We start from the raw sequence: 16,485 nt of genomic DNA, 5'->3' as shown, positions 1-16,485 counted from the left end.
TCCAGACAGCTGAGTGGAATGGAGATTAGCTGGATGCCATATTACAGCCATGTCATTAAAGACAGCTTGAAGCCATCTAAAGCTGAAGCACAAAAAAAATAAATAAAAAAAATCACTAGTTTACATGCACAATAGATACCAAAAATGCTGTGCAATTACTGTTTTGCACAATTTTGAACTTTTTGTTTTTTTATTGAACCCCCATTTTACTTAGTTTTAGCATTCAGTCTGCTTTGCATGGCCTAACCAGACAGCCCCTGATTTATTTTTTTCAGTTGAACATTTACAGCCAAATCTATATTAAAAAACTTGATTAAGATTATTTTTTCTAATATGTTCAGCTGCTAAACCTTCTTTTCTATGTAACATGATTATATTTAAGAAATACAACATTAGTCAGCTACTAAAAAAATAAAATAGCTGATGAGCATGATTTATATAACTCTACTATTGGGCAAACGTTTCCTATTTAAAATGTTTCATTTGTGCATTAGAGACAATTTCAGATTGTTTTTGAGTGACTTTAGAGACAAACATCAAGTTAAAATTAAGCAATAGACTACAAGGAAAATAAATACAGTGTTTTTAAAGAAACATCCTGCTGATCTTGAGCATGATTTTAAAAGGGACTTTATGTCTTTTCTGTTATGAGACATGTGAAAACACAGGAACGGGGTGGGTGATAAAGGAGCAAGGGAAAAAGAATGCAGCAAGAGAGACATAGAGGCAATCAAGTCAAAATGGAAGCATTGCTAACAAAAAGAACTGTATGGATGGGTGGAGGGATGGATGAAAGGAAGTGAGGCAGATGACTCACCATCAATCCTGCTGACCAGCTCCTCCAGGGCCTTGACTTTCCTCTGAATGCCTGGCTGAGCAAACGTATAGTTGTCCTGAGGAGAAGACAGAAATCAGACAGAGTCAATGTGGACCCGGGCTCCTTGCAGAACAGAGAAAGGACTTCAGATAGCTAAGTTGCTTGAAGTTCTTGGTGTTTATGCTTCTGCGGACTCTCTGAGTGACCTCTACGAGGCATCCATCTCCAATAACGACGATCATCAAGAACCAGGTGAGAAGCATGATCTCTGAACTTGGGTTAAACAGATAACAAACACAAAACTAATGACATTGTCTTTATTTTATAATGACATCGTGTGTTTGGTATTTGTCCAACACAATGTAAGCTGATACTGTTTGGAGAAAGCTAACATCATTTGTTTCAGAGTGATGTTCTGCAGCCTCCAGGCCTGAGGGTCAGCGATACACAGCACACCCTGAAACAACTGAAAATTCCAAATTTTCAGTCGACTCAAACCATTCTCACCAAAGTTCAGAAGCTATTACAGATGTCTAGTGTGTTTTAGGAGGCAATTTCACAGCTCACATGAAGTCCGAGGCATCTTCTAAAACTGTAAATAAAGAAAAAGGCCAGCTAACTGAAACTGGCACGGCAAAAACATCAATATGGCCTTTGACAGAAAACAACAGGATGATTATGGAGCTATGGGAAAGTAGGAAAAACTGTTGTTTTGTTTCAAAGAGGATTTCCATTTCCAGCAGTCCGCCCTGAGGAGCTACTCATGCTTAAAGAGAACTTGCACAGTTTATGACGGTGGTTTACATTTTGCAGCTCATCACAAAAAAGGCACTAAAAAGATACACATTCTTAAATGTCTAAGCTGCATTTTGAGACCCATCTTTCTTTCAAAAAAATATAGGTATAATAAGCCCGATCATAATCGCAGGAGTCCGCAGAGTCAGAAAGTTGAGCTTGCAGAATACAATCCGTGTGGGATCAGCGCGTAGGCATTTAAGTCTGTGCGCTCGAACACACGGAAGCGACGAGGATTACGTTTCCTTGAGGGGTCATTTCAGCGTGGCTGGAGAACAGCTGATGAGGCAAACGACCCCGCAGATGGAGAGAGGGGGAGAGATGGAGAAAGAAGATGAGAAGGAGAGGTGCAGCAAAAATCATTTACCAAACAAAAAAAGGAAACTAACAACATCCTAGCAGATACTGCAGCATTACTTACATAGGAGGCTGTGTGTTGGTTCTAAAGCTAATGCCTAATAAAACAGGTATCTCACAGAACCAGAAGATAACAGCAGCGTTTTTAAAAACGGATTATCGCACAGAACTCAACTTTATGGGTGACGGTGGTAGGGGCTCATCCTGTAACCGGTGGGTTGCAGATTCGTACCCCCGCTCTGTCCGTCTCAGTCGTTGTGTCCTTGGGCAAGACACTTCACCTGCCTTGCCTGCTGATGATAGTCAGAGGGCTTGGTGCGCAGCCCCATTTCTATCAGTCTGGCCCAGGGCAGCTGTGGCTACAATATAGTCTACCACTGTTAGTGTGTAAACGTGTGTATGAATGGATGGATGATTGTAGTGTAAAGTGCTCTGGGGTCCTCTGACTTCAAAAAGCGCTATGCAAGTGGAGGCCTTTGTACCTTTTTACACACACTTAGGAACTCGCCTTGAGTAGAACCAGTTATTTCAGTAAAACAGTGCCACCAATAAGAACCTCTCCAAACAATCTGGAATTCCACCTTCTCCACCACAAAAGTTAAGCATACGACTTCAGTTTGGCTGCATTACCTCAAAGTTATCATACTCTGCTAATTTCATACGTCGTTTTTTTTTTCCTCATTACTACATTAGAGTGTGTAAGTTAATTAAATGAGAGCATTTCTCTTCTAAGCATCTCTGATCACAACAAGTCTGCATCTCTCATCTGGTTTGCTTTGGAGCTCTCTTCTTACATGTTTAACGTGGGCTTAACAAATTCCTCAGTAGAGCAAAATTACTCTATTCCAAAGCAAAGCTACTGTTTTGAATCCTAGGAAAGTGAGTAGCCAGGACATCACGTCACCTCACATTTCCAATCAACCCGAAACAACTTTAATGGTTCATTTTGGTTCTTTGTTCTTACAATTCTCACAAACCACTTTCCTCACTCAGCATTTATCCATTAGCTTGATTTCTTGTTTCTCTGTCCATTTTCTCCATCGTCCCTCTATGATACCACCCTAAAGTCATTAGGTTTCACAATTCCTCCCTCTCCACTATCTAAAATACCTTTCAACTTCACTTTGTTTCTTGTTCATTTACATTTGTTCGCCACCTCCACATTCTGCCGTGAGCCTCCTTGGCTCATCTTTTTCCTACCACTCCACAGTAATGCAGTTAGGAACTAAGCAAGTGAGAGGGCCAGTGCAAGTAATTACATTTGCATTATTGAAGCTGCTGCCTTTAATCAACTGCCTTTCTCTCCCTCTCACCAGCTTCCTCTTCCTGCAGGCCTTTTCTCACATCACCTCTTAAACTGGGCTCGATATGCCCAATTCGTGCATCAACATATTCGGGAGAACACAGAGGCAGAGAATGGGAGGGGTTTCACGCTAAACCATCTCAAAACAACAGAAGAAGGTATAACTAAGAAGTATTTGGCTTTTTAAAAACAGTGCCCATCATTTTCTACCCAAATCATCAAAACTCCACTCTTTGGTCCATTTGGAAAGATTTGTCAATAATCTGTTTAAATGTTCCCAAGGGTTTCATTGCTTTTGCTGCTCTAAAGGGAGATTTTTGAAATAAGGTTGTGTAAATTTATCAGTGGCAGTTATATAACCAGCATTAGAAAGATGTCATATTGCAGTAAGTTTGTAGAAAAGTGAAGAAAGAAGAAAGACACGATGCTAACAGCTAGTCAGAAGGATGCCCACTTTAAGCCAATTTTAACTAAACAACTCAAACTGAAACCTTTTGTAGCTGTTCCAGAAAATATTTCTAATCGTTGCTGTTTTTCTTAGCCAAACAATGATTACATTACTATCAGACATTTTGCTGCCTAAGACAGGGGTACGGGTTCATTCTGTAACCCTTGGGCTGCCAGTTCCAATCCCCGCTGTTTCCACCTCAGTCGTGTCCTTGGGCAAGACAATTCACCCGCCTTGCCTGCTGATGGCGGTCGGAGGTGGTACCAACTATATGGCAGCCTCACTTCTGTCCCTCTGCCCCAGGGCAGCTGTGGCTACAATATAGTATATAATTAGTGTGTCAATGTGTGGAGTAATGGGTGGATGACTGTAGTGTAAAGTGATTTGGGGTCATCTGACTTGATAAAGCGCTATACAAGTGCAGGCTATTTACCATTTTTTTAAATATTTTTGCCCAATCAGGACCTAATCTGAATAACTAAGGATCTGAAGAGATCACTACTAATGCCTGGTTCACACGGCAGGATTTTGTAAAACCTTATAGACCCCACACGTGACGATAAAACAAATCGTAGGTATAACAGATTTGGTCCTACAGTATGTCGTGTCCTGTCACATGGCAAACACACCACACTTGAACAGATTTCACTCAAACTTTCAGACAGGAAATCTCGCCAACCCTCTCGAGATTAAACTTGAGTTCAAACATGAATTCAGACCAATTCCCTTCTTCCGGGTCGACAGGCTGCATGCTCGTTTTTTCTTGGGGAAACACCCCACATGGTAGAATATGAGGCCAAGAAAATCAAACGTTGAATTTCCCTGATTTGAGGTTGTAGTGGTCCTAAGATCTTTCCGAGCAGACTAGATGACTTAAAACACCACACGCAGCAGGATTATCTCATAAAATCATCTTAAGAGCCATCGTGATAATCGGGGTATGTCGGAAGAGGAAAATCGGGGCAGAAATCGGCATAAAAATCATGCAGCGTGAACCAGGCATTAGTTGTTTTTTTTATTTCTTTATGAACTTTTTTTACATTTCAGTAGATGTGATTCTGACTTTTCCATTGCTTATTCCTATTAGGACATATGCAAAGGTCAACTAAATTTAAGACTTTAACACATCTGTAAAACCAAATATATTATACATCTAAGCCATACAGGAATTTTAAAAAATTGTCAATCTTACACCTTAACTTTTATATCAATTTTATATTTACCTAAATAAGTTAAATATGTTCTCAGCTTATAATTGTGGTTTTAGGCTCTGGCAAATGATGAACCTTGCATTTTTGTCACAGCCTAATAATTTCACCTGAAATTCACATTTTAAAAAGTTAATTGAAGAGGCTACAAGTGAATGAATGTACACATTTAAGGGTAGATCAAATGTAGACTGCCTTCCCAACCCATCAGATTACAAGGATCCAGTGTCTTTCAGCCAATGGAAATGCAGATTTCCGCTGCATGTCCCGTCCATCTGCTCTGTGCCTGCTTGCAACAAACCATGCTTCACATAATCGTATCATTTATGAACTGTTTCTAAGTTAAAGAGTAATTGCAGTGAGTAAATGGACGGTTGTTGCAGTGTTTTGCCGACATTAAAGAGCACCGAATAGAGCTAAGTCACAAGCCTTTGTTAGTGCTCATTCGCTTTTATTTTCTTGGATGTTCATCTCTTTCTGCCTCTAACAGTATGGTAACACTTAAAATACGATATGTATTTTTTTTTAATGCTAAAAAAAAATGTATTTTGTGAAGGGTGAAAAAAATTCTCGGTTCGTTATTTAGATTTCTACATGTTCTGACTGAGAGCCACCATAATGTGGTCGTCAAGCGTGTTACCCTTGAGATCGGTGAGCATATTATACTTTTCAGTAAATTTTTTATGCTGTTTTGCACTTTGCTTTTGATTTATTGTTTTTTTTATTGTTTTTTTTTTTTTTTTGCATATGCAATAACTTTGTTGAGATTGTTAGGTAAAGTTTACCATTTCATATTGTCTGGTTATACTTGACCAATGACTGACATTTTCTCACTCGATTTGTTTTTTTTTCCATGGGAACGTTTGGACTGTATTCTTTGGACATTTTGACAATCACAAGCAGAACATTGGAAGTTTTATTCAGGACTGTGCATAAGATGCCGTGCAGGATATTCTGCTCATGTGAAGGGTGATTGAGATTTTGATTTAGACAAAACTTGAATTGAAATAATCAGATTTCTTTCTAAAGGGTTTTAAAACTCAGGTTTCCAGGGTGAACCCAACATGTAATAGAGAACCAACACTTGGCCAAGTTTCATTACGATATGTTTTCTTCCTGATAGCTGTATTTATTTACAACTTTTGTATTTGTCTTTTCCATAATTGTGTGTAATCTATATATACTACTGTTGTCTGTGTGGTTCAGTTCACTAAAGCTGGCTTGTTCTTTAAGTTCACTTTAGTGTTTCTAGCTATGTTTATATGGCCATAAGTAATCGGAATTTAAGCACACCACTACACTCCTATAGTCAAACCTATTGGTCCATTAGTGAAAATTATTCAATATTACTCACTACTGTGTTACATCCTCAGGTCCTAATTTAAAAAACCTGGATGTATTTGACATGTTTTAAGACTACCTGACAAACAGACCACAGTTTGTGAGACTGAAGGGTTGTGAGTCTAACCAGGTAGTCAGCAGCACAGGAGCACCACAGGGGACTGTACTCTCACCATTCCTTTTCACTTTGTACACCTCAGACTTCCAGTACAAGACAGACTCCTGTCATCTGTAGAAATACTCGGATGATTCTGCAGTTGTGGGGTGGGTCAGAGATGGACAAGAAGATGAGTACAGGAAGGTGGTGGAGCGCTGTGTGGCATGGTGTGGAAACAATCATCTCATCTTGAACGTGACTAAAACAAAGGAAATGATTGTAGATTTTAAGAGAAATAGGAATAAGTCAAAAACTATTTCCATCATGGGAGAAGTGGTGGAGGTGGTGGAGGAGTATAAATATCTCGGTGTTCACCTGGACAACAGACTGGAGTGGAGATGCAACTTTGAAGCTGTCTACAAGAAGGGACAGAGCAGACTGTACTTCTTGAGGAAGCTTAGATCCGTCGGTGTTTGCAGCAAGATGCTGCATATCTTCTATAGGTCTGTTGTGGAGAGTGTGATCTCTTCTGCCATCATCTCCTGGGGTAGCAGCATCAGAGCCAAGGACTTAAAAAAGCTCAATAAGCTGATAAAGAAGGCTGGCTCTGTTCTGGGTACTCCTCTGGAACCTCTGGAGATCATTGTGCAAAGACGGATTCTTCATAAAATGAAGAACATTATGGAGAACCCTGAGCATCCTCTTCATGAGACTGTCCTACAACAACAGAGTGTCTTCAGTCAAAGGCTTCTTAAGATCTGTTGTAAGACAGAGCGCTACAGGAGATCCTTCCTGTCCACAGCCATTAGCATCTACAACAGCTCTTTGAAGAAACCTACATAATGAGCTACAACATTTAATTTCCCTTTGGGATTAATAAACGGACCAAGAAGCTACGGTACAAAGCCAGGTAATGTTAAAAGGTTTATATATGTCTTAATGTCGTTAATATATGCTCTTGGTCCGTCATCTTGGCGCTAGTGCTGCTGCTTCTTCTTCTTCCCTTCTTCTGCTGGCGGTTCACAACAAATTCAGAGGTGCATACTGCCACCTACTGTACATCATTGTATAACTCCACCCACTATATTCTGAGCCTGAGATCACGTGACACCAAGTCGCTGATGTAAATTCGTATTCTCAAAGAAAAGAAATCGTATCCACAAACTGTTATAGCATATTGTATTCATAAAGAATAAACCACAACGGTAAACTTGAACTTTGTTTTTGTAATTTCTTGAAGCTGTAACATTTTATTTTGTATTCTTATAGAGAAAATATACAATACCTCTTTTGGATTTTACTTATGCACAACTATTGACTAATATGCACACATTTCCATCTTTACATACACATTGTTTTTGACAGCGTTCTTACCCCATACTGAAAAAACGGACAGAATGTGACGTTAAACTAATTTCTTTCAAGCTGAGAGGGTAAAACAAATGTTTCTCCACTAGCACCAGGCATCCTGATGGCCCTTGTGTCAGGCCCATCTGTGCTTCCCTCCCAACAGCGAGGGAGACGATGTAGTTCAGCCCATTCTCACCCAAAGCACCAGGATCACCCACAGACGGAACAGTCTGTGGGTGATCTTTAGTTAAACAAGACTGAGGAAACTACAGTTCTGCTTGAGCCTCCGCTTTGAGGGAAAAGTCAGCGTTTCCAGCACTGACCAGAGAAATCTTGAGGAACTGTAGTAAACATCATTCTTTTAAATGTTTTAGAACAAATGATAAATGGGCTTCTGTACACAACCTCATAAAAAGTTTTTTTTTTATATTTCTGTTTGCTTCTATTGTTTCTACTTGTACAACTTCTAAAGAAAAGTGCAAAAAGAACATCAGAAAAGTGGTGATCCTTTTTAGTACTTGCTCTTTGAGGGTAAACACTTGATAGGCTAATAAGGAACTGAAATTGAGAAAAGGCAGTCGTTTCCCTTCCAATGAGGAAATTTACAGGCCTTTTTTTTTTTTAAATATATCTTGGCCTTTTTACCAAAACACATTTATTTTACACTCTGATAAAGCATAACATTATGACAGGTGAATTGAATAACGCCGATTATCTTTTCATCATGGCACTTGCTAGTAGGTGCGATATATTGGGAAGCAAGCCAACAGATCGTTCTTAAAGCAGATGTGTTAGAAGCAGGAAAAATAGGCAACAGCAAGGAGGACTGAGTTTGATGATGGCCTAACTGTTATGGCTTGATGACTGGATCAGAGAATGTCCAAAACTGTATCTCTTGTGGGGTGTTCCTGGCCTGCATTGGTCACCAACCTGTGGACCTGGTCACCGTGCTGACAATCCGGATGAAGCAGTGCTTTGGGCAAGGTTCTGTTGGGAAACCTTTCATGGAACCTGTCTTCCATGATGGCTTCTGCCTATTTCGCCACAAAGCAAACATGGTTCAAGAATAATCTAGATACAGTTCGAGGTGCACCAAATTCAACAAGTCTGATCCATAGATTCACTACTTAGCAGAAGATCCCTTCTGCCATGTAACTTTGCCAACACCTCAGGGACGAATACCACGGCACACCTTCAGGAGTCTAGGGGAGTCCATGACCCAACAAGTCAGAGCAGTTTTGGCAGCAAATGTGAGGCCAACACACTATCAGCAGGTGGTCTTATTGTCCCAACGGTGTCCTATGGACAAACCCGTCCACTCATTTTTAATAAGTAGGCGTGTTCTTGTCTTTCTTCTTGTAGACCTCTCTTTCTTCTCTCTTTCCAGTTTTCTCCAGTTTTATTTTGCATCAATTTATTTCTAATGAAGTTCAACCTAAAGTCTCCTGAACACACCACCAACATTTTCTTGATGTATTTTCTCATGTTTATGTAGCTGACTTTTGTCCACTTTTTTATTTTTAGCTGTAATGAGAATAAAATACTTTTTTCCTCGTCTAATTTTTACCATTCACCATTTCTTTGTTTTTTTTTAACTCAGATTTCCTCAAGATTTTTTAGCATACCTACCTGTCTGTTACTCTTCTTGACTAGAGTTTTTTTTGACACGTTTTCCATTTGCCTCCAGTTTTACTCCCATTCTTCTTGTTCTCACTTCCTCTTCTTGTCAACTCTAACAAGTCCTATCTTTGATCAGCTGAGGCAACACAAGGAAATCGACACCAGCTCGTTTATTATTCATGCATTTTTCATTTTCTCCCGCCATCTGTCCATCAATTCACAAAAAGCGTAAGTGAAACTGCTCTGTGGACATACATCACATAAACAGGAACGTCTGTGTCTCTCTCTTACTGAACAAGGTGTCAACAGCCTCCCGTTTCACTCCTTTGTTCCTTCCCTTTTCTCCTCCTCTTTTCTCTCCCAGTCAGCTGAATCAATAGCTGCTCTTCACCTCCAAGTCCATTCTATTAGGGACAACAATGGCGCCACGTTGGACTGAGATTGCCACCTTTTGTGGCACCGGATGTCCATCAGCAAGTTGGACAGAACCAACACAACAGAGCTGGACCGTATATGTGTTTGAGAGGAGGAAAAAAATGTAAGACGTCAAAGGAAGGAGGAAAAAAGAAAGAGATGACAGGTCAAGATAAAGACTAGACAATAATGGACACAGCGGACTGAAGGACAGGGCAATCATCTGGTATTCACTACTACTGTAGGTATTGGAGAATGAGACAAGAAAGCAAAGAGTGATAACATGAGTGGGTTTGGATGTATAGACTAAGATGTAGTTAATTAGACCAGCAGGCTCCAAACTAATTCAATTTATCTTTTCTATAGATTATGCTTCACCTTTTAAAAATAATCAGATTGTCTACAAGCTTTTTAATAATCCATATCCAATATCTAAACTAGGGGAATCAATGCAAATGTAAAAAAAAAAAAAAACTTAAACTACCTCATAGAATGTTGTGCACTTTGCTGCGGTCAGACAAAACTAAGATTTACCTTTTCTACAACAAACACTGCAGGTGAGTAGGGTCTCAAACCAATGAGAAATATAAGGAAATGCAGTTTATGCTCATGGTTAAGCACGGTGCATGATCTGTCATGCCGTGGGGCTGTTTAAAAGCTAAATGCAATTTGAACTTTGGAAGCGTGGTAGAAATCTAAACTCTGATAATACCAGGAACTTTGAAATCACCTGTTGGTCTCTAAGTAAAACTGAAAAACAGGTTGGTCTTCAGCAGTAGTACATTAGTGAAGATATTTGATTAACGTGGTTCACCAGACTCAACAACCTGATTCCCTTCCTGATTATCATCACCGTGTTCTTGGTCAAATATTCCACTCTTTTATGCCCCAGTCTATTTATACGTTATAGGAGAAGAGTATTTGGCAACACTGTAATATGAAATATTAACAGCAGGAGTGCCAAAATCATAGCTGTTGATTTTGCAACAAGCGTTTTCTGGTTGTGTAGTCACTCATGGCAGCAACAAAGTCAAAATATACAATAAATCATTATCCTTCCAATCTTACTGTTAAACCAGTCAGTCATTTTCTACCGCTTATTCCATAGTGGGTTGCGGGGGGAGCTGGTGCCTATCTCCAGCAGTCTATGGGCGAGAGGTAGGGTACACCCTGGACAGGTCGCCAGTCCATCGCAGAGCAACACACAAACAACCATGCACACACTCAGTCATACTGTTAAACCATTTACGCTTTAATGCTCACTAAAAAATTACTCAACTTTACATTGCTCTAGTGGAATCGTCAAAGTTATAAGTCAACTGATATGACCACTCCTTAAATGTACCATCAGAGACAAATTGTACTAAACGCAGGCCATTCACTTGGTTTAGATTGTTTCCAATGTTCTGCTTGTGATGGTCAAAGAGGCTGAAATGGACTTTGCTGCAGCTAGTTTAAATAACTGCTTTTTTAATCAATGCTCTTTCTAATAGGCTGATCAACAGCTAATTAAGGTTACTCATTGGTCTCAAGTTAAAGCAGTAACAAAAGCTGTGGGTCTTACTTTGGAGGCTCAGCTTATATAAGCCTTATGTTTCAACACACAGAGTTAGCGTTAGCCTAGTATAGCCATACCACTTTGGAGTTTGTAATGTCTACATAGTTCATGGCTTGATGTAGCTCGATTGAGCTTGGTAAGGATGGAACTTTTGCCAGTTTTAAAAGCTACAATGGTAAAATTAACAACAGTTAATGTTTCAGTTTGAAAAATTAATATAATGTTTTATTGCCATGCAAGTAACACTGCAGATATGATTTTAATTGTCCAAGAGACTCAAAGAAGGAGGCAAAATAGCACTGAAGTTTTTTTTTTGTGTCCAAACAACATTTTTAGTATAAAATAGACTGATTACTGTAAATATAGATGTGTTTCTTATGTTATCCAGTGTGAAACATACATTTGCTTTCAATTACATGAAAGTAGTATTAATTTAAGACTAGCTGAGGCAGCCCATGCGTGGCCAGGAAATTTAGCTTAGGCTACCAGGATAAACTAGGCCTCTCTAATTATGCAAACTGTGCTTCTCAGATATTGGACATTTAAGAAATCAGGTCATTGCTGAAAGTAGACAGTAACTTGGTAGCTTAACTGAATCTAAAGTCAGGCCCCGTCTCTACATCCTTCGCCCGATTAAAGCGGGAGAAGCCTGAGCGACACATTTTAAACATAAGAGAGTCCGACACATCACTTTATTCTCATCATATCCTTCAAGCAGCTTTTGCCACTTCCATCTCCAACGACCTCTAGTTTAGCTGGCTAAGCAAACATGTTGCAGCTTGTGAAAGATGAAGGAGGATAAGAAGGTAAAACTGTGAACTACATTTGCAATACAGCGAAGAGGTTCAATTAAATATTTGTTCTTTATTCAACATACAACAATAAAGAACACAAACATGTACAAACATATGAGGTAAACATACACACCAGATGGTGGGATCAGTTTGTCTGTCTGTGTCGGTTAGTGTTAGGGAGGGGTGGATGAGTGACAGACCATGATGATGTTGGGGGACCCTTGGGAAAACAAGAACAAGACATGCCGTCTGGTTCGGTCTGGCTACCGTCTGCTAGATGTTGTCCCTCGGACCCCTGTCCGTACTCCAGGGAAACCCCAACTCTAGCCGCCACTCCGGGAACAGATGGTTGCCTCGACAATGAGCGCATATTCGGAGTGGCGGACGCTCCAAATGGAAAGAGAAGAGGGCTTTTGTTTTTTTGGACGTTTTGTTTTTTATTTATTATGGTTTTTACAATGTCATCTTCACTTATTTTGTATGTATTGAATGCATGTATTATGACTACAGATAGTCAATCCATCAATAATTGATGTAAGTATGCAAAATTTGATGAGTCATGGTCATTTAGTGCAGCTTTTATTTGAAACGACATTTTTGGAGGGTAAGGAAAAATGCAGGCTCATGATAAATAATAAAATGTCATTTAAAACAATGTATAAAAAAATTAAATATGCAGGCAAGTCGTTTCAACTGGACAGAACAGATTAGACAATGGAACCAATGAACCCGATGCATTTTTATTTCACATTTATGAAAAATACAGTAGAAATCTAAGTTGTGTTTTTTTAGGCTGGAGGATATTTATGAATGTCTATCTTCATATTTAGGAGAAGAAAAAGCAATCAGAATAGGAATCAGCTGGGGGACTTGTCTGAGAATATGTCCTCTTGGTGAGCTATATATGTCTACTTGTCTGCATCTAATGTCTCCATGGTAACCAGCTTTACTAGAGCCCAATGGATGGTGGTATTTTCCACTACTTCCATGGGTTTTAATTCTGAGATTAACCACAGCATCAAGATGCAGCTTTTGCAGCACACCCACCGCTTTGTCTGCAATTGTATGTCCAACTGGATTTAAGGAAGTTGATATGGAGCTGGTCAAAAATAAAAAAGCAGAAGTCTACTGCTTCTGGGTGTACATGCTGTAATTTTTTGCTGCAAGTTAGCTCTAAGCCTGGCAAAGCACAGTGCTGCTAAACCTAGAGCTCAGCCCAAAAGTATTCACACCCCCGGCAAGCTTAAATTTCAAGCAATTTTTCAATTTCATCAATGTTTCTTCTGAAAGAAAGTACTATTAACGTGTTGGAGTGGAATAGTGAAAAATACCAGAAAAGCTTGTTTTCGGAATTGCTATAATGCCAATAACTATTTTTCTATTGAATATTAAGAAAGTAACAATGAATGTTGGACGGACAACACATTTTTAAGAAAATTTATTGAATATACAGTTTTTGGCTGAAAGCAAATAATTTTAAATCTAAATCTCCCAGTGGTATGAATAATTTTAGGGTGAACTTTATGTCTCCAAGCATTCTGTGTATCTTCATCCAGTTAGCTTGGCCAGACTGAGTGCCTCCTCCAAATTGATCATACTGAACATCAATATGGTGAAACATGGTTGTGGATCACATCAACCAATAAAAGCAGCTGTGGAAAACAATTATATTTTTAAAGTGTGTTTAATCTAACAAGAAACATCTATAGATGTTATTCTATTTTTATTAAAAGAGAGGGAACATAAAATGTATGCATTTGATAAGTAAGATTCCTTGTACCTTCTGAGGAATAGCGTCACACCAAGAAGTAGTAACCCAAACCACAGGGGATATGACAAGAAAGGGTGGTAGAAATTTTTGTATTCCACTCCCATTTGTCAGGATTACTGTTGAAATATAATAACTTTAGATCCCAGGGTGAGATTACATTTCTCAAAGTTAGGGTCCAGGACTGCAGAAATACATTTAAGAGCGCCTGTTGTAAAGGGCATATCTGTAGAATTAGCATAAAAGACAGGTTTTCATCTGCTGGCTTTACAAAACAGAGAACCCTTGGGGTTGAACTAGGAAAGTAATAGACTTTTTAAAGTTTTGACCTCATTTTCCAATCCGAGCATGGCCGGTATGGACAAAAGTTCGCCGGCTGTGTATGACAAGAACACATTAAGTGCATCAGTCAAAACAAAATCTTAGTTCTATAATGTGATAAAGAATAAATTCATAATCTCAGGAAATGTTTTTGCAAGCACAACAAAATGTAATTCTCTGTTTAACAAAGATATATTTTAATCAACAACACACTCTTATGACAGCTTCATTGAAGTTTAATGAAACAATTATTGTGGTACCACATTGACAAGTTAAATTAGCTAAGTTAGCCAGAGGCGCTGTCAAGAACACTAGACTAATTGGTTGCAGGAGAAACCGGGCCAACATGAGGGTCAAACTTAACAAAGATGTGTCTAAAACAGGAAAAAGCATCTATCAAAGAAAACTCAATTTACAATTTTCCTTTTCTTTTTTGCACTACTGCATTTGAAGGTGGTTTTTGACAGTTCCCGTCTTGCTTAAAAACACTTTAATGGGTCACTTTACTACATAAAATTAAACAATGCTCAATCCAAACATGAGTAATGTGAACAGTTCTAGTCAAGGGGCTGAGTCTGCAAAGCAATGTTTTACTGCAATTTTATTCTGCTTCATGTGCAGATGGTATGTGCCCCTTTATTGTGCTGAAGCGCTTCTAGGACTGGTCCAGTCCTGCCATGTCAGAAGAGCGTCAATCTTTAGCCCCTTACCCATAAAACCTACTCTCACTGTCCACTGGGAGGTGCGTGTCTGTGGAAGATCCTAGACACACTACTATCTACTCATCAATAAACACACATCAAGAAACATTTTACATCTCTATGAAACCCAGCATGTTCATCTCTTTATAAGCCATTCAGTTAGTCTGATTTGTCAACACAGAAAACAGAACTGCTTGGATCTTTCAGTCCAGAACACTCTGTAGAGGAAGGGGGAGGGGGGATTCGATGCTGCCAATTAAGGCCACAGCTTATTAAAGAGTCTGCTTAAGCGAATTGACAGCCAAAATGCACCCTTTTAGGTAAAAGAGAAGCTTAGCAGTGAGGCACTAAGTCAGCGCTAATGGATAATTTACTGTAATGAAGCAATAAGAAAAACTAAAGGCTACCAAGTCGAGCCACTCTCAGACTGAGGCTGGTGTAGAGACATTTTCACCAGCTTTGTTATGCACTGTTATGCAAGTAGATTCCTTTTAATAATAAACATTGATGGGAGCATTGCGTGCTGTAGTGGTAGAGCGGGCGCCCCATATACAGAGGCTATAGTCCTGGGTTCGATTCCCGACCTCAAGACTTTTTCTGCAAGTCTTCCTCTCTTCTCTCTCTTTTCATGTCTGGTAAATGTCAATAAAGGCCACTAGAGCCAAAAGAAATTGTAATATTAATACACGGACACAAAAAAGAACTGCACAACCTACTGGCACTACTAAGAGTAGACCTAATAGAAATACTTAAAGCTTGAACAACAATGAGAACATTTACAGTGTCTTGAAAAGTACATAAAGTACTTTTTACGGTCTGGGCAACCACAAATTGTACTGTGCTTTATTGGGATTGTACGTGGTGGATGAACACAAAGTAGTGCCTATCTGTTAAGCGGAAGAACAACGAAACATGGGTTTCAAATGTTTAAAAATAAGCTGAAAAGTGTGGCGTGCATTTGTATTAAGCCCTTTTTACTCTGATACCCCTGAATGAAACACAGTTCAAAAGCAATTCAAGTCTTGCCACAGTCTCTGAATTGTATTTACATATGCACTTTAACTAGGACGTTTTAAAATGCTTCGATCTAAACCATTCCATTTGTGGAGTAAATGGATTGTCCTGCTTCACACAACCGAGCTGAGGATCTTTTCAGGCTCTTTCCGAGTTAACTTGGAAGTGAACTCTTAGCTCCACATCTGATAAAAGCTCTCTGTGGTTGGTCAGTTAAGGTGGACGGTCATGTTTCCGTAGGTTTTCACTTCTGCCATACTGTTTTCGTTTCAGGATGATTGACTGGTCGGTGCTCTGTGAGATGTTCAAAAGCTTAGGATATAGTTTCATAGCCTAACCTACAACATTATTCCTGACCCCTCTGCTGTGTTCCTTGGTCTTCACAATGCTGCTTGTTCCCTAATGTTCTCTCACAAACCTCTCAAGGTTATATTGCACACTACTGGACTTTTTACTAATTTTATTTAGCGATGTCGCTGTAAAGGGAGGTGAATATAAATGCAAACCACATTTTTCAGATTTTTAATTTGTAAAAACGTTTTAAGAACCATGTATCCTCCTACTAATATTTTGATCTGT

General features: G+C 39.2%; 1 protein-coding gene across 5 annotated transcripts in view; it reads right to left on the bottom strand.

The window, feature by feature from the left end:
• The window catches only part of tbc1d22a (TBC1 domain family, member 22a), a 166,749-nt gene that overhangs the window by 62,156 nt on the left and 88,108 nt on the right, over positions 1-16,485 (bottom strand). For 4 of the 5 annotated variants that reach the window (XM_047389884.1, XM_047389883.1, XM_047389886.1 and 1 more), the window contains one exon: positions 818-893. In XM_047389884.1, the coding sequence (XP_047245840.1) occupies positions 818-893 (76 nt within the window). Of the gene's footprint in view, positions 1-817; positions 894-14,401; positions 15,548-16,485 lie in introns of those variants that run through there. The other variant, XM_047389888.1, reaches the window with a different exon arrangement.

Source organism: Girardinichthys multiradiatus, chromosome 17 (genome assembly GCF_021462225.1).
Source record: "Girardinichthys multiradiatus isolate DD_20200921_A chromosome 17, DD_fGirMul_XY1, whole genome shotgun sequence".
NCBI classification, from domain to species: domain Eukaryota; kingdom Metazoa; phylum Chordata; class Actinopteri; order Cyprinodontiformes; family Goodeidae; genus Girardinichthys; species Girardinichthys multiradiatus.
The sequence above is the reverse complement of the archived record's forward strand: the minus strand, read 5'-3'. Positions and strand labels throughout refer to the sequence as shown.